Source organism: Anarrhichthys ocellatus, unplaced genomic scaffold (genome assembly GCF_004355925.1).
Source record: "Anarrhichthys ocellatus isolate YVR2014 unplaced genomic scaffold, GSC_Weel_1.0 scaffold8, whole genome shotgun sequence".
In the NCBI taxonomy this organism is placed as follows: domain Eukaryota; kingdom Metazoa; phylum Chordata; class Actinopteri; order Perciformes; family Anarhichadidae; genus Anarrhichthys; species Anarrhichthys ocellatus.
The window spans coordinates 9,344,712-9,369,949 of NW_022280038.1; the positions used below are offsets into that span (position 1 = coordinate 9,344,712).

Here is a 25,238-nt window from a genome sequence, read left to right on the forward strand (position 1 = left end):
CAAACAAACCTAACAAAAAAATTGAGAAGAATGCAGACTCTACAGGGACTAGTGTGTCTGTGGTTGCAATTGTTTCCTCAATAATCAGTAAAAACAGTTTTGCAAAGCCTTTTTGGGGCCCTGAGCTGTTGAATTACTAGCTATATTTATACTAGTATCGGTTTTGAGACGCTGGTATACAAATTTCGTACACCATCCATAATAAATAGGTTACAATTCCAAATAATTATATAAAATAGGGCCCCTATGTAATCTAGTGACATAATAATCTCAAATTAGCGTATCAATTCTTGAGTTACGGACAAATAAAAAATAGCAAATGAAGTGAGACAGGATGGTGTCCCGTTTAGATACGAAATAAAGCCGAGTACATGTGGACAATCACTGAGGTCTGATTTGAGTCCCTGAGCATCAACGTCAATAAAACCAAAGACATCAGCACTACAGCATAGCTTTAATTTATACTGTACATACAAAACAGGTCTTCATGAGTTACGAGTATTAAAATAGGTTTGCATTTCTATACATCAACAATGTTTACAGTGTCACCCTTTGACGACGGGACGTAAATGAGATCAGAGATGACAATTACAGTATATACAGAACCATTAACCTTTGATACCGACAGATTTAACAGAACATGAACACTCACGAAAGAAAGAGGCGGGCTTTTGTTTTTGCTTGTTTGATCACAGAAATGACTAAATGATTCCACGGTCAGGAGACCTGGGATTCATACTGTGGAAAAATACACCCCAATAATACAGAAGATCCTTTTTGTTCAACTTAATGGTTAGTGTTTGGCTAGAGATAACCTGCAAGCAGAAAAAAACACATTTAATTTAAAAAGAAACCCAAAAGAAATGACAAAAAACAATCACTTATGGTCTCAAAATGCTGCACTCTGATTATTCTGCTTCTTTTCATATTGATTGACCCGTCACAAAAAAAAAACACAATTAAATACATAATTTAAGGGTTAGAGGGATGTAAGAAAATCTATAACAAAATCATTTATTGAGTGTCAATAAAAAGTAATGAAATAATTAAAAAGCGTCTCGACATAATACACGGTCACAAAATGTCTGTTATGCCGTCCAGCCTCCAGAAACTCTTCTGCGCGATCTTTACTAGAATCAAGCTCGACTTTTAATTCAGGCAAATGATTTCCCACACAGCTGAAGACGGGAATGAAACCTGAGCTCCTCGTGTTGCCTTTTCATAAACAGAAGCCTTTTGTCAGCCATTTTTTTTTTTTCTCCATCCGTTTAGGAAGAGGAAGGACGAACGCTCTGGTTACTATTGTTTCTGTGACCGCTGTTAATACAATAAAGAATGAGGAAGAAAAACATCCTTTGTGTTCATTCAACCAACCAACCGGTGAAGCTCACCGGGTGTTTCGTCAGAGATCAGATACGCTGATGCACAAGGAAGCAGTAAATCAAATTAAAATCTCTTAAACACAACCAAGGCCGTTAATGTTGACTCAACAATTTATGCTGTGACCGTTATTAAAGTTGCATTAGCAGTGCTGCAGTATTCCTAAGACTGGGTTTGAAAGACTAAATGTCTGCTGTGGAGAAATTATTTTAAATTGGCAATAAAAAAAAAAATTGAATGATTAGACCATTTGTGAGATCCACAAAAGGTCGTTAAATGAAACAAAAATATGTAATACAGACATATTCTTGGATGAAGAGAGAAAGAAAAGAAGATAGAAATTAAAATGATCAAAACAATTAATTGGGATGAAATCAAAACTACGCCTGGCTGTTATTATAGTGGAGTAGCTCGTGTCTATTTACATTTCAATTAATGTTCCACTTCGGCTGTAAAAAGGTTGGCTGTTAAATGCAACTTTATGAATTAAAAAACCAAACTAAATTGTATAATTTATTATATAAAATACAGTATAATGCTTGATTTTCTTTGTGTGACATTTTAAACGCTGACACCTGGAACTGCACAGACCGCTCGTGAAGCTACTTCAAGCATTATGTCGTCTGGTTTTCAGCCCTAAAAATAAATAAACTTGACAATTATGAATTTGCGTCGACATTTCTTTATCATCCATTAAGCATTTCAAGTTCACACTGCAACAGGCGAACGCATCGAGAAACACAGCACGAGTACGAACACCTACATCTCTGTAGTTATAGACTTTATTATAACTCAATATTGTAATGTTTCTACTCATCCACCGTTCTCTGCTCCCCGTTAATAGAGATTTTGGTACATTTTTTTCCCCTAAATCTGAGCAGTTAAAGCGGTCTGTGTTCAGTACGATACTTTAGATCCCGATCGTTCCCCTCAGTGTCATTCACGCGGTCTATTATCAAAAATAAAAGGCTGTCACGTCCTCTACATCCTGCTCAAGCTATGTGGATGTTGTCGATACATTTCGCACACCTTTAAAATGCTAGTGGTGAAAAAAAAAAAACTGAAAAAAAAATATCTAAATATAAACTGCTTTGCAATGAAATGAATAAAAAGTACATCTCACATACACGTTAATGACAAATAAGGTGATAATAGAGGCGATTCTTTCTGTTTTGATTCATAAATACAACTGTCAGGATGGATTTCTTATATATTTGGAGGGTCACAGAGATGGTAGCGTGACGTCCTGTTTTTAACCAACGTTTAAGACTTGTTAGTATCACCGATCTCACGGTTCCGGTGCTGTGTGTGAAAGAAGGATTTTGTCTCATCGTCAGTGTCCTCTTAATGAGGGCACAGTCTAAAGAGTTGTATGTATGTGATTGTACAACCTGTGTGTGTGCTCTATATAATAAATATACAATTTACATGAAAGTTAATGGGTGTTTATAAATGACCAAAAGAGCCCCCCCTTATGCACTAAAGTATTCAAATGGGAATCAAAGAAGCCTCCAACTCCCAGAGGTGGACTTCACATTACTTTACCTGAGCACTACACCAAGCTTCTGAACAGGAACACAGACTATCTGCTGCCATATCACAATGCACACTACCAACCAGATGGCCTACCACTATACCCAACGTCAACAAAGTGAACAGCACCGGTGTGTGTGTGCGTGTGTGTGTGTGTGTGTGCGCGCGCGTCTGCTCAACTCTGCATCCATCTCCACCTATTGCACGACTGCAAAAAAATAAAATATATCTATTCCTATTTCACCTGACTGTGCAGCTGTGATCCTGACGTTGGAGCCAACACCTGCTCAGATTATAACCGTGAGAGGACGTGTATAGAACTTTCAACAGATATTAAATCAAACTGGCTAAAGAGCCTCATTATGCTGGTATTTAATATCGCCATAATCGTGTCAGCATCTACACGAACGTAAAGACAACAAAAAGGCTCAAAGACAACTAGGTGTTCATGTTTCTCCTCGTGAACACAAAAAAACATTTAGCAGTCTGTCTGAGAGCAAAGGGGCGACGATGCTCTCCTCCTCTTCTTCCTCCTCCTCCTCCTCCTCTTCCTCCCACGAGAGAAAAACCAAACAATCTCACTGCTATAACCGATCCCCGACCACGCGGGCAGAGAGGAGTCAGTGTTCCTGCTGGAATGCCGCGTTCGTCTCAGGCCTCAAAGAGAGCGTGACATCGGGTGGGGGGGGGGGGGGGTCATGTCACTCGTTGACGTCCCAGATTTCAGAGAGCAGCGGGGGAAGCTTCTTGTCCTGGAGGCGAAGGGCAAAGACCTGCTCCGAGTGCACGCTGCTCAGCGTACGGAGGCTCACCAGCTTCATCAGCATGCGAGGAAACATCAAATGATCCTGAGGGAACCATCAAAACAGGTTTAAAAATATCACCTCAGCAGGAATGACTTAATGCTGGCCTGTAGCTCTGTTTTCAGTTAAGTCACTTCCACCTAACAGCTGCATTACAGTAGAACCGTTTCTCCAAAATGCCTTTTTCATGAAGCAAACAACTGATCTGGTAACGCTTCAACCCCCCCGGCCCTGACCCAATGTGCCTTCCATAGTGACGACAACCAGGTTATGCTGACACACCGTCGGTCACAAGAGAAGAGGTTACGTAAACTCACATTTGGTCTCTTGATCATGATGTAAGAGCGCAGCGCGTCCACGTAGGGTTGCTGCAGCCGCTCCACCAGATCGTGATCCTGCACATTTGGCCGATCTGAACAGAGTTTTTAAACCAGACAGACACTTCTGTTACGGACTGTTTTGGTAAAATACGGTTCATACTTTATGATAATGCGACAGTGAACACCCTTAAAGACTTGATAAGGAGGGTTGTTTTACTCTAAATACATTCTCACTTTGAGGATTCACTGCATGTTTGTGTAGTTTAGGAATTCTGACCTGCAGAAAAGATGTTGATGGCAATGAGCAGCGCATATTCTGCCTCGTCCAGATGCAGGTCGTTCATTCCTTTAGAGAACTCAAAGATGGGGTTGATGAACTCAAACTGAAGCCCTGAGGAGGTGAGAGGAAGAACAAGGACACTAGAAGTCACTTTAAAGAAGTAAACGCATTTCTTTTGCTGTATTAAACATATATTATTGTCAAAGCTACACACAGTATTTATGAGTTACATATGTTGTATTTAATATCCGATGGTGACTGAATAGTTGTTGCAATAGTTTAGGGACACTTTGAATATAAAACATTTGAACTTGGCTAAATTTAAACAGCACGTAAGACAGGTGAAATACAGGCAATCAAGTGCTTCCAGATGTTCATATTTCATAAACCTCTGACGGGCAGAAACAAGTGAATGTACCTGCTTTGGCGAAATCTTCCTTATTGTAGCTGAAGTCCTTCAGGAACGTAATGCTATCAATAGCAGGGTTGTACCGCCGAGATGTCTCCAGCAGCATAATCTGAGACAGACAGAGTGGAATATTAACACACAGATAAAATAAGACAAACGGATATTTGATATTGTCAAAATCATGCAGGAAGCAACTAAGCTTTCCAAACAGCATTGCTGAGGAGTAGAATGTCCATCAGTGCTATCGATTCCTAAATGTAGTATGAACATATTTTGCCTGAGAGCAAAATATGCTGAAACTGCAATTAAAGACCATACAAACATATTTAAAAATAAGGCCGTTGTTCAACTTCCTGCATTTCGCACGGTAAGTGAAGACAAACCTCAATGGTTGACGTCTTCAGCAGAGCGATCTGGTCCTCCCTCGTGAGCTCCAGGAAACCAGGAAGCTGCTTAGCGAAGTCCACGATCTCCTGGACCGACATGATCGCGAGCTCGGTGAAGTGGGCGAACCGCTGCTGACGCACTTCACGGTTCTGCGGGTCCTGACTCTGTGGCCACGGCTGTCAGATTCACACACACAAAAAAAAAAAAAAAAAACATGTATATATGACTTAGTTAGCACGGCGTAAACACTTCCCACAGAGAGACACACACATAGTTCAGGTTTAACCTGGATTGCAGAGATGCTCAAATCAAGTCCGGTTTTACCAGAAATTGACGACAGACGTCCCTGACTCTCTGGGTACCGGCCGATACTTTATCAATACATCTGTTCAACCAGCATCAACATGTCAACATGAAGAAAGTGATACTTTATTCTGCTCTGTCTGCAGTCTATGTTTACAGCACAGCATGCTAGCTCGGCTAATAGCCGATTGTTACGAACCAAAGCCAGAGACAGGAGGAAGGACGGATGTCTGCGTTTATTATTTATAATCTTCACTCAGGAATATGATATATTTCATTGACTTTAGTTTTGATTCTAGTGATCTATTGCAGACTCTATATAGTGACTTTGCTGCTCTAGAAACAACATTTTGTCAAATATAAATAAAGTCCAATCCTAATCTTAGGATTAGAGAAGAAGTATTTATAAAATCCTAACTCCTATCTCATCCCTTTATCTATACAACCTCATATCTATAAAACATATCTATACAACCTACAAGTTTATGATTAAATTGTGTACAAGAGTACAAAGTTCTTCATAGGTCCAGCCTCTTAAAAGGCACTGTTGATAATCTTTTAAAAACATTCTTTATATTTTTGTTGAAATGCAAATTACATCAATCATTTGCTTTGACAAACAAAAAGAAAAAAAGCCCGTCCAATCATTAGCTGCCCTGCTGTGCATATTCTGCCTCTGCACTCATTGCCGGAATCTTCCACAAGCTGCCAACAGCAAACAATAGTCATGTCCATTGTTCACGCTCAATACTACACTTTTACAATTCATATTGATGATTTTGGGGGAGTGGCTTTGGAGGCCTGAAGGGACAGTCTGTCAGTTTTGAGTTGGCATTTTTCATGCTATATTTGGCAACTTTTGGAGCTAGTGCCGCTAGCTACTTAGTTAGAAAAGAGTTGGCAACACTGGGCTGGGTTTTCTTTTGGATGATTTTTTTAAATCTAGCGTACTCTTGCTAGTTTCTCAAGATTACCAACTGTAGCTTAAAAAAAACAGCAGAAGTTTCGGGGCACAACCTTCATTCTTAAGGTTTTCATGTTTGATTTCTTTGGCCTCGTCTCCAAGTAGGCTGACAGAATTCAGCAATTAGTTGGAGCAATAAAAACGATCAAAACACGCTCCTCAATGTCTCCTCTGTGACGCTCACTCACGGTCACTTTCGGTCGGTCGAGGAACGACCTCTTGTTGCACTGCTTCTGCATGGCCACCAGCTTCTCGATCATCTCCTGCTGCTGTGGAGCCAGCGAGACCATTTCCTGCGGCGGCGTCGGCGTGACCACCGTGGACGTGCGGGCCGTTTCGTCCTCGTGGTGCTTCTTCATTTTCTTCAGTCGGATTTGTTCCTCGGAGAGCACACCTGCAGGTGAAAAGAGGAGTTAATGGGAAGTTCCTTTTTTTTTTTACACTCGGGGCTACGATGCAGTGAGAGTCTGAATTCTCTCCACACTCACACTGCTCCAGCATGCCCGCCTCCCGACACTTGCGCAGGCGGCACTGCTGGCACTTGCGCCGCATGTACATGTCCATCTCGCAGCGGCCGTTGTTCTTGCAGGTGTACTGGGCGCTTTTGATGACGCTGCGTCGAAAGAAGCCCTTGCAGCCCTCGCAGCTCAGCACGTTGTAGTGGAAACCGGAGGCCTTGTCGCCGCACACGCTGCACACCTCATTGCCCAGCATTTTGGGCGCGGGACCCTTCTTTCTCTTCACCGGCTGACCATCTGCACAGTAGAATAAGAGGTGACAGACCACGTTAGGAACCTACAACTAGTTCAGTCACAACTCTCTGAGGCAGCAGCGTTTACACGGAGGGCTATTCGGAGCATCGGCAGCGTCTGCTCGTCTTCTCTTATTTGAATGAGGAACAGATAAGTTGTTCCAGGCGTCCAATCAAAGCACAGATCAGCTACAGACAACCCTCAACGCAAAACATTCAATAGATAATATACTTAAAGTTCATTACAAAATATATTTTGTTCACCCCCATATTAAGATGCATAAGTTTTATAAAAATAAGAATAAGGGCTCATAGATAGGACCGCATTATGTTGTTCAGGTGTATCTGACCAACTAATACTAACTGTGTAAACATTCAAATTCATTTGAAAATCTGCAATTAAGATTATTTTAAAGAGATTCAAAAGAAATGGAACTACAATAACCCAACAGATAATAAGTACAACTGTAGCATTACAAAGGGCCAAAATATGAGCAAGTCAACAGAAAGAAATACTGCCGAGTCTCGTCTGTGGAAGCTGTCCCACCGGTTCAATGATCACCATTTAACCAAAAGTCAAATGTAGCTTTTTCTTCTGTATTCATTTTCAGAATGCTGACACATGCAGTGGTGTCCAGCTGTCCCTAAATGATGATTGATGGTAGTGACTACCTGTTTTTCCACATATGAAACTGGACACTCCCACAAAAAAGGATGTGTGATATTTCGTTGACCCTCTACACCCCAAAGCAGTTTCGGGGCGTTTTTTTCCCTGCTCCGGTCACATTTTCTCTTTCTGTGGTCTTAAGTTAAAACCTCTATGGAAACAGAATCATCACGGCTAGAAGGAGAGAAATGTCAGAAATGTCTTTTGTGCAGTACGACACATTTATCAAAGAATTAAATGGAAGAGAATGGTGGCTCTATGTGCTTTATGTATATTGAGCTATTCACATTTTTACAACCTTTAACCCTTCTTACAGGATCTGGTTACCACAAACGGTTTATTTGGGGCGAGATGTTAAATGAGACATTTTTAAGCTTCATTTTGGCTGCTTTTTCTGACGGAAGCGTTGGTCACATGATGTGTTCAAGGAGAGTCGGAAAGATGAAAATCTGACAGAAATTGCGTTGTTCTATTAAAGCCACTGACTGTGATAAACTGTGTTTTGGTGATTGTCTGAAGAAAACAATGCTTTTCAATCCCGGCGGCCGGATTTAATGTCGGTTGTGGAAAGAAACATTTCAGCCGTGTGCACTTTTCTCTCACCTAAGCTGCCAGGTGTGTCGCCTGCCGATGGTTCCGGCTTAATGTCGCTCGGCTCTACCGGCAGAGGGCTTCTCATGTCAGTCAGCGGCAGGCCGTTGTGGGGGGGGGGAGGGGAGGTCTTCTGGCAGGGAGAGGTCAGCCAGCGACAGCGGGCCGTCCTGCTTCATTGCGGCGCTTCGGTCGCTCTCCTCAACCATGCAGTCCAGCTGCAGCTCAGAGGTCCCGACAAACACCTTCCTCTCATCTGATGGAGGACACACAAACACATTCAAAAACTGTAACTCAACAGGGACAGGTGTCCAAAACAAACGTTCATGAGCCAAAAGCTGGGAAACAACACAACACGCATACGATATAATGCAATAGTCACGGGGTAAACACTACTTTTGTGGAGCTTATAGTCATGAGTTTCTGCTGAAAGCGCTCTTTTGTTTGAAAGGCTTGAGAAATCAAAGCATTCCTCTCACATATGGATGCATTTAAGACACCCATGCGTGGTCTTAAACACACACACACACACACACACACACGACTGATAGAGAAGTGGTTCCTCTTACCATGACCAACATCTGGGATATCAGTCACAGACAGCGTGGACATCTTCTGCACAGCAGCTTGTCATTACGAAATCAACGTGCACCTGTGCAACAAAAGGAACAATCATAAAAGGGTGATAAACAGGAAAGGAATGTGAACCTCCTGACACTGTATGCATACATCCAGAACAGATGTAGGTATATTACATCACATAACAGGAGGTTAAACAGCACAACGCAGTTCTTAGACAGAGCTCGGATATCAAGTCTTATAGTCAACTGAGATCTAGGATGTGTGTACATGAAAGCCGACTGGCTGCAGAAGCAGAAATGAAAGTTAGTCATGTGCACCATACGGGTGCATTTCAGGAAACTGAGTCAGCAAAACACACACAGGCATGATTCCTGGCTATTCTTCACCAGCCTGCGAGACGGAAACCCCAGTTTAAAAATAAAGACAAATAAAAATGATTATGTGATATAATATAAATGCTTTACTTGTTATGACAACTTCATTGCCAGTTTATCAGGTCAAGCTAATTAAAAATGATGCATTCTAATACAGAAATCCTGCAATAAATACAACTTTAAAGAAGGTTTTAATGTTTTAGGGCAGATCTCAACTTTATGGTCATTTCAGAGGCTGTAGTTGGTGATGCTTTTTGAACAGTACTGCGTTAAACTTAGAAGTGTTTCTGATATATATATATATATCCATTTGAAACAGAGGTTTCAGCCAAATATATTGTGCAAAACAATGTAAACAGCATAGAAGAAAAGATGTTGAGACTGTGTGTGAGAGGTCCTGCTGCCTCTGCTAGACACCACTTTTGTACTAAATGCTAATTAAATATAAAGTATTAAAAACATTTAGACCGTCTGAAACATTCTACTAAACAGACTTGTTTCTTCTTACCTTGTTTTCCTAAATGTCTGTAATCTGACAGACTACGAATGAGTTCAGGGATGCAGGAGGTAATTAATCCATCTATTAGAATTTAGCCTTCAAAATGCACGACGTAATGTGGTCTGCTAATGTCCGTCCATCACTACGACTGTCACCTAATGAGCTTCTTGCGCGTGGTCCCACTCGTTTCATGTGAGACGGAGAGGGAACCAACAACAAACTTTGTATTACGCAACCGTTTGTGATGTCACTTCTTCGTCACAAATATACGAGATATGATTTACCCAAAATCTCTCTAATTACTAACAATTTAAATATGCCAACTGCTCCGTCAACTGTGGAACTCAAAAGTCCGGTAGCGATATCTGAAACTTAGTATTAAAGTAAAAGTATTAGAAGAAAAAGTTGCCGGTAAGATAACTCGGGACAGTCGCAACAAAAATCATGAAATCAAAGTCACCACTAGACAGACAAAAGAAAGTAAATGAACTGTGATTAGATATGACACAATATGATGAATGTCTCTATTACCTACAATAAAAACACAACACATGAAGAGGCCACGATAGCGGAGACGAAAGTCATTTTCAAAGCCTCGCTGATAAAACTACAGTAAAGCAGTGAAGCGGTTGTTGTTGTTGCAGCCGTCCAAGATGAAAGATTTCACACAAAGTATGACGACGATAAACTATGTTCATGGACCAATATCAGATATCGCTGACAATGGGGAGGATTTATTTTATTCTGTTTATATACTTCATCGGTGTCTATACTGGAATAATAACTCCTGCTTCAGTTGAGACCAATCTGTTGCTGAATTAAAAAGGTTTAAACTTAGAATGTAATTCCTATTTTTTGCTGCTGTACGATTTATTATATCAAGAATAAATAAAGTTAAATTAATCTATTAATCTATATCTATCATTTGTTTTCCAAAGTTAGGAAAGCAATGTTGAAGTCAAGCCTGATGTTTCCTTCCACAGCGTATTGATTAAACATCTGATCGATACCCAAAGATCAGGTATCACTATTGGGACTGAAAAAGACAAATCTTTGCATCCTTAACTATGTTTGCCTTTAAAATATCAATATCAGCATGATGCAGAAATGTCACAAATTTGCTGCAAAGAAGGATCAAAATCTACCAGGATTTTTCAATAACAGCCTATACATTTACATATAAAAAAACAGCCTATTAGAAGCCCCTTTGCTCCAGATAACACACAATCTACAGGACAACATTGTGATACCACGCCTCATTAAGCTCAAACTAATTTGCGACGGTGACTCTGTGACAAGCAGAGAGTTGGACTGACCTTACCTCTGAAGTTGACGTCTTACTTATCGTCGATCCATCCCGCCCAGCAGAGTCCTCAACCTCAGGCTGTCGATACTCCCTCGCTGATGGAGGACTCGCTTTGCCCGATGAGCCTCGAGGATGCCAAAACCCCCGTGACTTATTGGGCGGAAATGTAATGACTCGATATCTTGAAGACAATGAGTAGGGAAGAAGATGAGTCCCTTTCTGCAGTGCCCAATGGGAGACAGGAGGGAAAACAGAGAAGGGAGGGAGGGCGAGAGCGGGAACACCAGAGGTTACTATTGGTCATTTGCGATGCTCTTAAATCCCCAGAGCGCTGTGGTGCTCCACACTTTTTTTCCCCTCTTTGAACATTTTAAACAGCCCGTTTTACTCAAACAGCCTCCCAAAGATGACCACATCTTTTCTCCAGTTGTTTTAAAATTAAACATTGTGGTCCCCGAAGCAAAGGTTGATACCATTCAAAGCCTTTCTTACCAAAACAATAAAACATTTGGCGAGATTTAGAACAAATCCAATATTTAGACATAGACAAACCACAAATCAATACATCAAAAAGTCATGTCAGCGTAGCGGATCATAAGTCAAAGCTGTTTTGATTTATCTTAAAACAACCTCTGGAGTCCGTTTCACAGACACAATAGGTCCGGCACTCTAAAGGTATCGAGTTTTATTGGGTGAATTCACATTCTTTGGTCGTAAATCTACTCTGCCTATAACCCCGTGTCATCTCCACGCTGATCTCTCTGTACAAGTCCAATGTCCCCTGCATCTTATCATCCAGTCACCTTTGTCCATGAGCATGTTTTCCTGGAGAGCTGGAAATGAAATGAACGCACCAACCAAATCAATAAAGCACTGAATTATACCCAAACCTCTTTTTAAATATCCAACACCTTTTCTCAACCTCGTGTTATTACTCATACAGTCGTCACTGACATGTTCTGTACAGTATATGGTCTACATGTATAGTATGTTACAAAATGCCACAACACTCCTAATGCACCTGGTTTACTCATAATAATCTTCTAAAGTCAAATATTACATTTTAGCATCTAGCTTAAGAGAGAGAAGCAGTTTTTAATCTTACTAGTTCTATCTTAACGAATCAAACCTAAGTTTGTATAATTCAACTATATTTATGTGCCACAATCTTGCCGACACCCCAAAATAGATAACTTATTACACAAGCAAATGTAAATATAAAAGACAAAGTTCAGATGATTTAGCAACAATTGCTGAAACAATTACTCAATCAATAGCAAAAAGGACTGGTTCCAGCTCCTCAAATGAGAATGTGTGATGGTTTTCTGAGTCTTCCAGATGTTTTTACAGATTGCCTTTGAGTTTAGGACTCCAGGTTGGAATAAATAACCGATTTTAACATTTAACTTTGGCACTGTCAACACTGTCACCGTCAGATCCATGTTGGCGGGTTACAGAGTGATTGTGAGAAAGCTGTGTTCATAAATGCAGTAAAAACCAAGCATCAGTGTACAAGTACAGACAGCATGACTGCGTAGGAAATGTCCCTTTCTAAAAATTCTCAAAAAAGGACCAACGGATGTTACCCTAAAGTAAAAAATGGACAACCTTACTCAGCAACTACTTGGTGTGAAAGCAAAGAGTCAGTGTTTTCAGGAGTCGCAGGTTTCAGAACGAGTCAAAGTTCCCACAAACATAGTGATGGAAGAAGAAGAAGTGCACTCAGTTATTTAAAGGTCTTGCAGACCCACCCAGATGATTTCACTTCTTCTGACTGTAGACTCTGCTCAGGTTAACACTGGGAGGAGCTGTGCTGGGAACTATGGGAAGTGACCACACTACTAAAAAATGATTAAATCAAACTGCACTGACAACAGGTGAAAAAACACACGCCAACACAGAGGACTATTTAAGTGAAACCACCCGTGTAGGTGGACCAGGGACAAAAATACGCTGCAACAAGATGTGAAAACCAAACACACAGTCTGGGCCAAACTAGCTAATTTACAGTTAGCCTCGGTGGCTACTTATTTAAGCTAGTTTAAGCTCATTTCGCAATCGTGTTATGCAACTAAACACTTGAACCAGCATGTCGCAACTTAAACACATTTGGCAAAGTTTTAAATTGACACTGCTGATACAAGCTTGTAGTTTAGGCCACAGACTTGGTGCTAACATTATATATATATATATATATATATATATAGAGAGAGAGAGAGAGAGAGATAAACCAGTCGTAATGAAAGCTAACCGACAAACAATAAGCTAGCTAACGGCAACAACAATCAAACGTAACGTTACCAGGTTAGCCTTCAAACATTGCTGATGTATAAACCGTACAAGTGGATGTTAAATTGAGATTAGCTTCAAAGTCAAAGTCAAATCCAAAACAAGGCCGTTAGCCAAACACCCCCGCACTCAAAAAGAAACACCCTTTAAACAAGTTTAACAGCTAACTTACCTAGCAAACGTTAGCTTAGCTAACTCAATATCGCGCTAATGGCTACCGACTGAAGGGGCAACATTGATTAACTTGCCGGAGACTTCGAGACTCCGCGAGTTTGCAATTACTTGTTAGTTGCGGGTGTGCTAATCCGTCCGTTTGTGGCTGTTGACAACGACTCTGACAACGGGAGCTAGCATGTTAGCTCGCTAGCCAGCCAGCGTAGTTATATATCACGTGGTCCAGCGGCTCGCGCAACAGGAAGCTGATTTTGTTCCTTGAGGGTTTAGGGCCCAGTGTTTAGTCTTGCAGGTAGCTGGCAGTGCAGGAATGTAATTGCTTAATTTTACTCAATTAACGTTACTAAACTTAAGTACAAGTTTGAGGTACCTGTACTTTACTTGTGTATTTCCATTTTATGGTACTTTATACATCTACTCCACTTCATTTTGGAGGCAAATAGGGTAAATCTAACTCTGCAGATGTGAGCTATCCAACGATATAATAAATAAAGAATGGTCCCTGTCATTATTCTTACATATTATATTATTGGATTATTATCGCAATAGGTTGGGTAGTTTCATCTATGATATTGTTTAAAGCTCTGAAATATATAACGCTCACAGTTATTCGCAGTTACACCTCTTTTTCTCCTGAACCGACGCTCGAGGGCGGATCTTCAGAGAAAGAACCGGAAGTTGGTAGCGGAAGTACATTTTTATCTTCGCCGAAGAAGAAGTTGGACACAAATAGGAAGAAGAAGAATAAGTTGGACAGAACACAAACCGCCACTTTTTTCACCGTCGCGGTTCTTTCTGCATTGTTTATTGTTTGAGACTGCATTATTGTACAGTTTCGTCAAAAAACGACGCCATGCCGGTCATCTGTGCTGCTATAGGGTGCAACAATACGTTTGTCAAAGGGTCGGAATTCCGATTTTACAGGTAAGTTTTTCACCAACGTTTTCATTTTAGCTTCATTTAAAGTGAACAAAATAAACAACACGAATAACGTAGCGTTTACGCTACTTTAAGTGACGATATCTCCTCTTTCAGGCAACATTGAAACAAGTTGTTCCTCGATGTTATAACTAGCTAACACTCCGAGCTAACGCTAACTGACCTCAAACATGTGTTTATCTTAAAACGCACTTTATCTTTTGACTAAATTGGGCTTAAATGCACAGTTACGTTATAATGTGCGTTTGCAAATATATATAGGTTAGCAGATAACAGTCTTACCACAAATGAACGAGTTTAATTTATTTAGGAAAATACAAATAACACATAAGATCGCATGTTGCAGCTCTACTGAATTGTACCACGTGTTCTTAAGTCTTAAACTAGCCTGACGATATGCTTTGTTCTATTTACATGGTTACAAAGAGCTTTCTCAGTCAATTTATAGATGTGGAAAACATCTAGATCAAGACAAATACATATATATACATAATACCATACTTGTTTAAACATACTCTTAATTTGTTTATCAAGTTTTATTGTATCATATTTTTAAGTTATGTCTTTTACTATTGCACTATGTTTACTCTCACGCACCAATCACCAAGCCAAATTCCTTCTATATGTAACTACGTTATACACATTATTCTTTGCAGAACTAGTACCTTGACTACTGGCAATATAACCGTTTCTGATCTCTGATAAAGCCTGGTTTTCCCTCCCCACGGCTGTGTCTTGGTGCAAGAAAATACACAGCGTTTAATATGTGTTGGTTTTCATCTTCTTTGGTTTCCCATCAGGCTGTTCACTGTTGTGTTAAAAAGTGTGATCGTAATCATGCATCCTGGTTAGAAACCGTCTCCTCTCTTCTGTGCGTAAGGTTCCCCCTCAGCAAACCTCAGCTCGCCGGCAAATGGGTAAACAGCCTGGGGATGAAGAACTTCAACCCGACCGCCAACACATGCCTCTGCTCGGAGCACTTCAGGGCCGATTGCTTCAGGGACTACAACGGCAAACAGTTTCTGCGGGAGGATGCGGTGCCCACCATTTTCAGCCAGGGGCAGGATTCATCAAAGGTGTTGTATAAACTATTCCTTTCTAACAGTCATCCTGTTTTATCTCATGTGAAGCGACTCTATAACTGAATATTCCCCCAGATTGAGCTTCGTAAACGAGGGGTGATACCAAAGGAGACGAATGTGGTGAATCCAGTAGCGACACAAGCAGACAGAGACAAAGCGAGAGAGGCCATCAGTCTGCGCAGAGACAAACGAGGAGGAATGAGGGTGAGTTTTCTGTTACGTTCTCTGCACTGTAGGTACATCATATTGGGTAAAACTTTTTAAGTTATTATGCTAATTACTTTTTCAAGGGTAACTTGTTAATATTTTTATATATGGGGTATATGATTTATTATATCAGAGTAAAATATAAATTTATTGCTCAGATTGCGGTGATTTATTAGAATTTAAAAGTAAAGTATTGTCAGATGCATCACTGGAGTCAGTCAGAGCGACACCATTCACCAGCCTCGTTGAACTGGATACTTAGAATCGCCGCGTGTCACAGCCTGCACTGCCCATAGAACGGCTGATTCTGATCTCATTTTTGTCGGTATAGCTAAATTTGATTGGCTCTAACGATTCAAATGAGGTGTTATTCACTCAGATCGACCAATCCGTTGCAGAGATATAGTCGCGCGTATTTAAAAGCAGCCTGCGAGACGAAAATTGCCATCACGCACTGGGACCTATAACGCACAGCATCAGCTTGTTTTAGCGTCGTGTGTCTAACTTCTACGGTTGATTTTTCACTACTTTGTTGGAATTTATTTTGAGAAAGATGTCGAAACAAGGACCAAAACAAAATTCCGCTCCGGAGGACGACCCTGTGTACCTCATTTGTCCGATTGATTCATCGTCTGATGACGAGGATCTGGTGCATCCCGACACTACACACGACACCAGTAGTGAATCGGATTATCGTCTTCCATCATCGGAAAGGTATGGATTGTCTTATAAATGTTATATTTATCGATTTATTGGTGTGTGTGTGTCCGTGTGTGTGTCCGTGTGGTGAACAGTTTCTCCAGATCAGCAATATGGGCACTGCACTGCATCTATGTTTACATGTATTACAATTTCAGAACCAGACCACTGAATGCATATATTTATGTTTCTCCCACATTTGGGTTTACAGTGATGAGGATAACGAGGAACCTCTTGCCAGAGTCCCAGAACCTTCAAGTGCCCAACAGAGAACACGTCCACAATTGGCTCCAGGACTTTCACATCCTCAGCCAGGCCCAGCAGCATCTCCTCCCCCCACGACTCTACACACCCAGTCGTTAGCACCTCAGTCGGACCCAGCAGCACCTCCCCCGACCACTCAGCGGAAGAGAGGACACTCCTCTCTGGGAACTTCTGCTCCAGCTACCAAGCGTGGAAAATGTAGGTTGGCTTCTACAGAGAGTGAGGAGGAGGAGTGGATCAAACCTGATGCCCGCCAGGAATATATTTTGAGAAAGATGTCGAAACAAGAACCAAAGACAAAGTTGACTCCGGAGGAAGTCCTGAAAATACTGGAGGACGACCCTGGGAACCCCCTTTGTCCGAGTGATTCATCGTCAGATGACGAGGATCTGGTGCATCCCGATACTACACTACACGACACCAGTAGTGAATCGGATTACCGTATTCCATATTCGGAAAGGTATGGATTGTCTTATAAATGTTATATTTATTGGTGTCGAATTTTATATCTATCTAGCTTCGTGTGTGTGTGTGCGCGTGTGTGTGTGTGTGTGTGTGTGTCCATGTGGTGAACAGTTTCTCCAGATCAGCAATACATGGGCACTGCATCTATGTTTACATGTATTACAATTTCAGAACCAGACCACTGAATGCCTATATTTATGTTTCTTCCACATTTGGGTTTACAGTGATGAGGATTACGAGGAACCTCTTGCCAGAGTCCCAGAACCTTCAAGTGCCCAACAGACAACACGTCCACAATTGGCTCCAGGACTTTCACACCCTCAGCCAGGCCCAGCAGCATCTCCTCCCCCCACGACTCTACACACCCAGTCGTTAGCACCTCAGTCGGACCCAGCAGCACCTCCCCCGACCACTCAGCGGAAGAGAGAACGCCCCTCTCTGGGGACTTCTGCTCCAGCTACCAAGCGTGGAAAAAGTAGGTTGGCTTCTACAGAGAGTGAGGAGGAGGCGCAGCAGGAGGAGGAGCAGCAGGAGGAGCAGTGGATCAAACCTGATGTCCGCCAGGAATTTATTTTGAGAAAGATGACGAACCATGAACCAAAGAAAAAGGTGACTCCGGAGGATCTCCGAATACTGGAGGACGACCCTGGGAGCTTCCTTTGTCCGAGTGATTCATCGTCCGATGACGAGGATCTGGTGCATCCCGACACTACACTACACGACACCAGTAGTGAATCGGATTACCGTATTCCATATTCGGAAAGGTATGGATTGTCTTATAAATGTTATATTTATCGATTTTATTGATTTATTGGTATCGAATTTTGTGTGTGTGTGTGTGTGTGTGTCCATGTGGTAAACAGTTTCTCCAGATCAGCAATACATGGGCACTGCACTGCATCTATGTTTACATGTATTACAATTTCAGAACCAGACCACTGACTGCATATACAGTTGTGTGAAAAAGTGTTTGCTCCCTTCCTGATTTCTTATTTTTTTGCATGTTTGTCACACTTAAATGTTTCAGATCATCAAACAAATTTAAATATTAGACAAAGATAACACAAGTAAACACAAAATGAAGTTTTTAAATTAAGGTTTTTATTATTAAGGGGAAAAAAAAATCCAAACCTACATGGCCCTGTGTGAAAAAGTGATTGCCCCCCCTGTTAAAACATAAATTAACTGTGGTTTATCACATCTTTGGAAAGCTGAGTTCAATTTCTCTAGCCACACCAAGGCCTGATTACTGCCACACCTGTTCTCAATCAAGAAATCACTTAAATAGGACCTGCCTGACAAAGTGAGGTAGACCAAAAGATCCTCAAAAGCTAGACATCATGCTGCGATCCAAAGAATTTCGGGAACAAATGAGAAACAAAGTAATTGAGATCTATCAGTCTGGAAAAGGTTACAAAGCCATTTCTAAAGCTTTGGGACTCCAGCAAACCACAGTGAGAGCCATTATCCACAAATGGCGAAAACATTTCGCCGGCCAGGAGTGGCCGGCCGACCAAAATTACCCCAAGAGCGCAGCGACGACTCATCCAAGAGGTCACAAAAGACCCCAGAACAACATCCAAAGAACTGCAGGCCTCGCTTGCCTCAATTAAGGTCAGTGTTCATGACTCCACCATAAGAAAGAGACTGGGCAAAAATGGCCTGCATGGCAGAGTTCCAAGATGAAAACCACTGCTGAACATAAAGGCTCGTCTCAGTTTTGCCAGAAAACATCTTGATGATCCCCAAGACTTTTGGGAAAATACTCTGTGGACTGACGAGACAAAAGTTGAACTTTTTGGAAGGTGTATGTCCCATTACATCTGGCGTAAAAGCAACACGGCATTTCAGAAAAGGAACATCATACCAACAGTAAAATATGGTGATGGTAGTGTGATGTTCTGGGGCTGTTTTGCTGCTTCAGGACCTGGAAGACTTGCTGTGGTAAATGGAACCATGAATTCTGCCGTCTACCAAAAAATCCTGAAGGAGAATGTCCGGCCAACTGTTCGTGACCTCAAGCTGAAGCGCACTTGGGTTCTGCAGCAGGACAATGATCCAAAACACACCAGCAAGTCTACCTCTGAATGGCTTAAGAAAAACAAAATGAAGACTTTGGAGTGGCCTAGTCAAAGTCCCGACCTGATCCGATTGAGATGCTGTGGCATGACCTTAAAAACGCGGTTCATGCTCGAAAACCCTCCAATGTGGCTGAATTACAACAATTCTGCAAAGATGAGTGGGACAAAATTCCTCTACAGCGCTGGAAAAGACTCATTGCCAGTTATTGCAAACACTTGATTGCAGTTGTTGCTGCTAAGGGTGGCCCAACCAGTTATTAGGTTTAGGGGGCAATCACTTTTTCACACAGGGCCATGTGGGTTTGGATTTTTTTCCCCCTTAATAATAAAAACCTTCATTTAAAAACTGCATTTTGTGTTTACTTGTGTTATCTTTGTCTAATATTTAAATTTGTGTGACAAACAAATAAGAAATCAGGAAGGGGGCAAACACTTTTTCACACAACTGTATTTATGTTTCTTCCACATTTGGGTTTACAGTGATGAGGATTCCGAGTAACCTCTTGCCAGAGTCCCAGAACCTTCAAGTGCCCCACGGCCAACACGTCCACAATAAAATTCACCTGGGAAGTGCTCACGATGAAGGACTTCTACACATTCCTCGCCGTCATCCTTTTCACTGGCTTTGTGACGGTCCACCACAGGTCAGATACTGGAGGAAGAAATGGCCGTACAACTTCCAGTTTTTTTTGTCGTTTTCCTCGTCCTCTTTTAGGTCACTGAGGTGAAGTGACCACAAAATGGACTCAAAGCGGTCCCGTGTCATGTGGTCACTTTACCTCAGTGACCCATAAGAGGACGAGGAAAACGACAAAAAAAGGAACACTGCCGAGTACGACCGACTGATGCTGGAGTTTGCTGAAGGCTCAGCCCCCGCCCCCCCTCACCTACCACCTCCCCCTCCACCACTTGCATGCCCATGTTTTTCGACAGTGAGGAAACAAGGGTCAGGAAGTATTGCAAGCGGTGCCACGATGTTGGAATGCTGAGGGTGAAGACATCCACTTGTTGCAGGAAGTGTAAGGTTCCTCTCAGCCTCACCTCCAAAAAGAACTGCTTCCAGCTGATGGACAATAACTTCCTGATGGACCCCACCCAGACAAAGGCCTTCAGCCACAAGACCTAAATGATGTAAATAGTTTGTTGGTTTTACCTTTTTGTTTTTACAGTTTGTATTGTTACAAATGTTTACAGTTTGCTCAAATTAAATCTCTTCCATTTGGATGAAACATTCAGTTGGTTTGTGTGGTTGTTTTTTGAATGGGGAAAATATGTATTTGGATGTATTGAACACCATTAGTAATATACAAGTGAAATATATATAGTTTGGTCCATGAGAAAATTCAAATGGCACACATGATGCCCAAATGCCCATTTTGGAAACCTCGCCTGACCTCTCTGTACTAAAACTGCTCTAATTTTGTTCTGCTTCACTTTATCAAAGTCAAACTTTGCAGAGAGACTGTTCACATATTGTGCTGTGATTTGGGAGAGGTTTAGACCTGCAGCTGCATCGTTTAAAAGAGATTATTTTTTTTACACATCTGAACTGAAATCTCACAAGTGTTCCCTTTATTATAACACCAAAATTATTCAAATAGACCTTGTGGTTGCAGAGAGATACTCTTTAGTATGTGTATGCAAAGGTCTCGTGAGCAAATGCATTTTTTCTTCTTGTGATTAACGATGTAGAAAACTATTGTTGGGATGATTGTTGGCTATAAAATGTACTTTGTTTGTTCTGTCACAGGGTGGACGAGGAGGCCGCGGAGGTAAACAGCTGATGGACAGGTGTGTGTGTATATATATATATTCTCTCTGTAGCTCTGCTGAATTGTATGGGAGCAGCATTTCTTGACAGTTTTCTGCTCTTCAGTGAATGTGTGTCCTTGTCCTAGTTCGGTTTGTGAGAATGATTGTTGAGCCAAAGCGGTAAATGTGCTTCTTCTTTTGTAATGTGGCCGTCACTCCACCTTCTTGTGAAACAGAAAAAAATCATTTGAGATTTATACATTTCTCTACTATTCTCTAATTTCTGGCAGTTTAAAGAAACAGAATAAAACGGAATCAGAACCGTTTATTGCCAACGAAGTTTGCACCTACAAGGAATTTCTTATGGCGGGTGGTGCATAACAACATTAAACAACAATGCAAGAAATAGAAACATATTAAAATTTACAATAGAATATAAAATAAAGTGCACAACAAACAGGACTGTAAACAAGTGAAATGTTAAAAGTGTCGAGTGTGTTTGAATAGAGAAACATAGGGATGTGCAGGGGAGTGACCAGTAGGAAATTGTCCTGGGGATGACAGAGTCAGTGGGGGTCCCGGGCTTTGTTAAGAAACTGTTCGTGTGGCGTGAGGTCTTGGTCCTGATGGACCGCAGCCTCCCACCAGATGGAAGGGGCACGAACAGTTCATGTCCAGGGTGAGAGGGGTCGCCTACAATCTTTCTTGCTCGCTTCAGGGTCCTTGAGGCTGACCTCATCTCCACCAGAGATGAGTCCAATGAGGGTGGTGTCATCCGCAAACTCCAGGAGCTTGACGGACTAGTGACTGGAGGTGCAGCTGTTGGTGTACAGGGAGAAGAGCAGAGGGGAAAGAACGCAACCTTGGGGGGGGGGACCGGTGCCGATGGTCCGAGAGGCTGAGACGTGCTTTCCCAGCTTCACGTGCTGCGTGCTTGAAGCAGGCCGATACGTGGCATGTCTCCAGGGAGGTGTTGAAGATGTCTGTGAACACCGGAGACAGCTGATCAGCACAATGCTTCAGGGTGGAGGGGGAGACTGAGTCTGGGCCGGCTGCTTCGCGGGGGTTCTGTTTTTTAAAAAGCCTGTTGACGTCACTCACCAGAATAGAGAGAGTCGTCTATCTCTTAGCCCACATACAACTTAATGCTCAGCTTCCACGTGCAACTATCTCAGCTAGCGTGTTGTCTCCTAAAGAATAGCAATCTGTCAAACACATTGTGTTTCCAGCAGCAGGTAATGATCGATTGGTACGTTTTAAGAAACAAAAGTTTTCCCAAAATTGGTGACATATGTCAAGATGTTGTTGTTTCTACTTCTTTCTACATCTGGCCTTAGGGGCGCAGTAGAGAAGACGTTTAAACGACCTGTCGAGTTCAACGGTACAGGTGGCCTCTGTTGTCTCCCAAAGGTTTGAATTCTGAGCCGAATTCTGAGCTGAATTCTGGGACTCATAATACGTAGGGACTCATTAGTTAATGTAGGACTAGATGATGACGTCGGCACTCCACTTTCTGACAAAACAGCTGGAATAACTTCCTAACCTGAGCTTTCAGACGGTGTGGTTTTCCTCTAGGCCCTGGGTTGCTTCATGAGCTTCATGAATTCTGAATTTGAGGATTGTTTCATAATGATGTGAAAAACCGAAACTGTCCCCAGGTTTCCATCCCTCAGTGAGTGATATTAACCGTCGTCGGCGGCTTTAAATAAAACTCAAAAGTAATGTCGGTGTTTGTTCTCGTGCCCGCAGACAGACCGTCGGGGCCAAGAGCAGAGTGTACGACAACAAAGGCCGGCTGCTCTCCAACAACAAGGACATGTGTGACTGTCTGGACGTGGACTGCATGGGCTGCTTCTACCCCTGCCCCGACTGCGGCTCGCGCAAGTGCGGGGTGGAGTGCCGCTGCGACAGGAAGTGGCTCTACGAGCAGGTGGAGGTGGAGGGCGGAGAGATCATCCGGAACAAGTTTGCTGTTTAGTAAACTTCATTCAAAAGAATCTCCCACGATGGTCACTGCTATTTATCAGGATTTACAAAGACAGACACTGCCTGTGGTAGAAAGCTATTCTGCTGAATGTTGGATGTGCTCTTGTGAAACTTCCTGTTAAAGTTTTTTTTTATATATATATATTTTTCTCCAGTTAAAAAAATGTTTTGTGTCTTAAGTTTAGTGTCTTATGTTTAGTGTCTGCATTAAACATCTGCGGAGGAGGTTGTTTTTGTTCATATTCAATAAAACTGAAAAATGTATCGAATCCTTGGATGTGCTGGTCCGTCCATTACCGCAGCTGACCATAGGGGGCGCAGTAGGGAGCCCATTACATAGAGAGATACTTTAATATTTTCGGATTATTCCATAAGTAGGGAATCGGTAGTTAATGTACAACTAGATGAGGAAGGAACAAAATAGCTCGAATATATTGAACATCTGATTACATCAATTCTGTAGGATTGTATTTTGAAGGCTATGGTTTCCCATTAGGCCCATGGTTGGTTAACGAGATTAATTCAATCTAAATGTAGTTCTGAGCAGAGTATCATAACAATGTGGAGGAAAGAAACTGTCCCCGGGTTTTCAACCCTTTCCCCAAATCCCCATTCTTGCTATATCTCCAAACCTCTTCGGGGTCTGCTCATCACAGTCACAACTGTTAATCTGGAAGAAAGAAAAACGCTTAAAGATAACTGCAGAAGAAGCCATAGTTGTTTTTTGTAATGGTTTTGGCACTTAAAAAGAATAAAAGCTCAGCAAGATCTGAGGGTTGAAGGCTAAGCACGACCAGTTCCAACTTCAGGAGCTGCTGAGTTAAATCAACAGAATGAATCGGGAGGAATTAAAGTGTCCTTTAGTGAGGTGTTGGGTCGTATAGACGGTGGTGTCGGGGAAGGTAATCCCTCCTAAATGACAGCAACACCCTTCATTCCATCATGTGCGTTGTACTAAAGCGACACTAGAGAGGCCTTTTAATTACAGCGACGGTAGAGTCGTCCTTTTAAAATGTCATTCGTTTTTATTTCCATTAGGGTCTTTTTTTCCCCCGTTTATCACAGACTGGACACACAAGTGGACCTTACTCCCCCCACCACCACACACACACACTGACCAAAGGAAATAGACAAGCAGCATGACACAGCAGTTCATCACGCTGGCTAAAGAAAGAGTTGCAGATCTCATTTATACACACCCTGCTGTCCTTGAGCTCAGGTCCAGTGTCTGACGAGCATGGTCCTGCCAAATCTGAACTGTGGGGAGAAAGGGCATGTAATGTGGTGTGCAGTCAGTTTACCGTAGCAATCACAAACATGTTTCAGTAACTTTAGGGAGTGCTGTTCTGGTTGCTATGTTTTCTTATCCAGTAAAGTCTTCATAATGCGTTTCATAGCTCATTTTAAAAGGAGCCACATACAAATGAAGCTTATTAATATTTATAAAAACCAAGTCGATGAGAGCGAGTCGATGCCAACAAGTCATTCATCACAGCAGCCGAATTTTTGTTCCAAACTCCGATCTAAGTTCAAGTTCAAGTATTTATTCTCAGCTCTGTGAGCAGGAGATGCTCCAGATATCAGGATTTAAATGACGCCCACTCTCTCTCATATACTGGCTGCTGGTGGGAATATTAAGCAGCAGCAACATCAGGACATTTTGCTCATGAAGCAGTTGACTTTAAACAGTGAATATATTATGTTCTGGTTCGGTCAGTCAATCACTTCGGTCCACACTGAAATATCTCAACAACTATTGGACGGAATGTCATGAAGAATACCCAATATATGTTCCCCATAGGCTGGATTGTAGCTTTCTATAGAGCGCCACCATCAGGCCCAAATATTACCTCGTCCACTAAAGTATGTGACTAAAGTTGTATGATAGTCATGATAGAATAGTCAATGTGCACATGTTAAAGCACCGCTGTGCCAAAGTTAAGCCTCAGAGCTGCTAGCATGGCGGCAGATTCTTAGTCTTGTTAAAAAGCCACATAATTACATTTGCGAACACAAAGCAATGAATAAATGACAGGTTGCTTGAGTGGAGGGCTGCAGCTCTGGTTCTTAAAGCAATACCGTGGAATTAATAATAATTCTCAGTATGTTTTCTTTAGTGGATAATCACCTGAATTTAAAAATCGGTCTGTT

The 25,238-nt window shown here is 41.9% G+C and overlaps 2 protein-coding genes across 5 annotated transcripts; one reads left to right on the forward strand and one right to left on the reverse strand.

The window, feature by feature from the left end:
* Positions 1–435: 435 nt before the first annotated feature.
* Positions 436–13,871, reverse strand: nr1h3 (nuclear receptor subfamily 1, group H, member 3). The gene is given in 12 exon segments (XM_031848665.1): positions 436–3,761; positions 4,034–4,128; positions 4,314–4,427; positions 4,735–4,834; positions 5,109–5,288; positions 6,568–6,773; positions 6,868–7,134; positions 8,401–8,504; positions 8,506–8,644; positions 8,958–9,040; positions 11,165–11,368; positions 13,611–13,871. Coding segments are annotated over 10 exon segments (1,395 nt in total). The 5' UTR covers positions 9,001–9,040; positions 11,165–11,368; positions 13,611–13,871; the 3' UTR covers positions 436–3,614.
* Positions 13,872–14,336: 465 nt separating this feature from the next.
* On the forward strand, positions 14,337–25,238 carry arl14ep (ADP-ribosylation factor-like 14 effector protein). Of its 4 annotated transcripts, XM_031848177.1 has the most exons (7): positions 14,337–14,536; positions 15,432–15,627; positions 15,709–15,837; positions 16,394–16,554; positions 16,751–17,263; positions 17,493–18,032; positions 19,830–20,064. In XM_031848177.1, the coding sequence occupies exons 1-7, from the start codon at positions 14,466–14,468 to the stop codon at positions 19,846–19,848; spliced, it is 1,629 nt and encodes a 542-aa protein (XP_031704037.1). In that variant the 5' UTR covers positions 14,337–14,465; the 3' UTR covers positions 19,849–20,064. The 4 variants fall into 4 exon arrangements, with proteins under 4 accessions (XP_031704037.1, XP_031704039.1, XP_031704036.1 ...); XM_031848179.1 differs by lacking the exon at positions 17,493–18,032 and having other exon boundaries at positions 19,830–20,061; XM_031848176.1 differs by lacking the exon at positions 19,830–20,064 and having other exon boundaries at positions 17,493–18,269.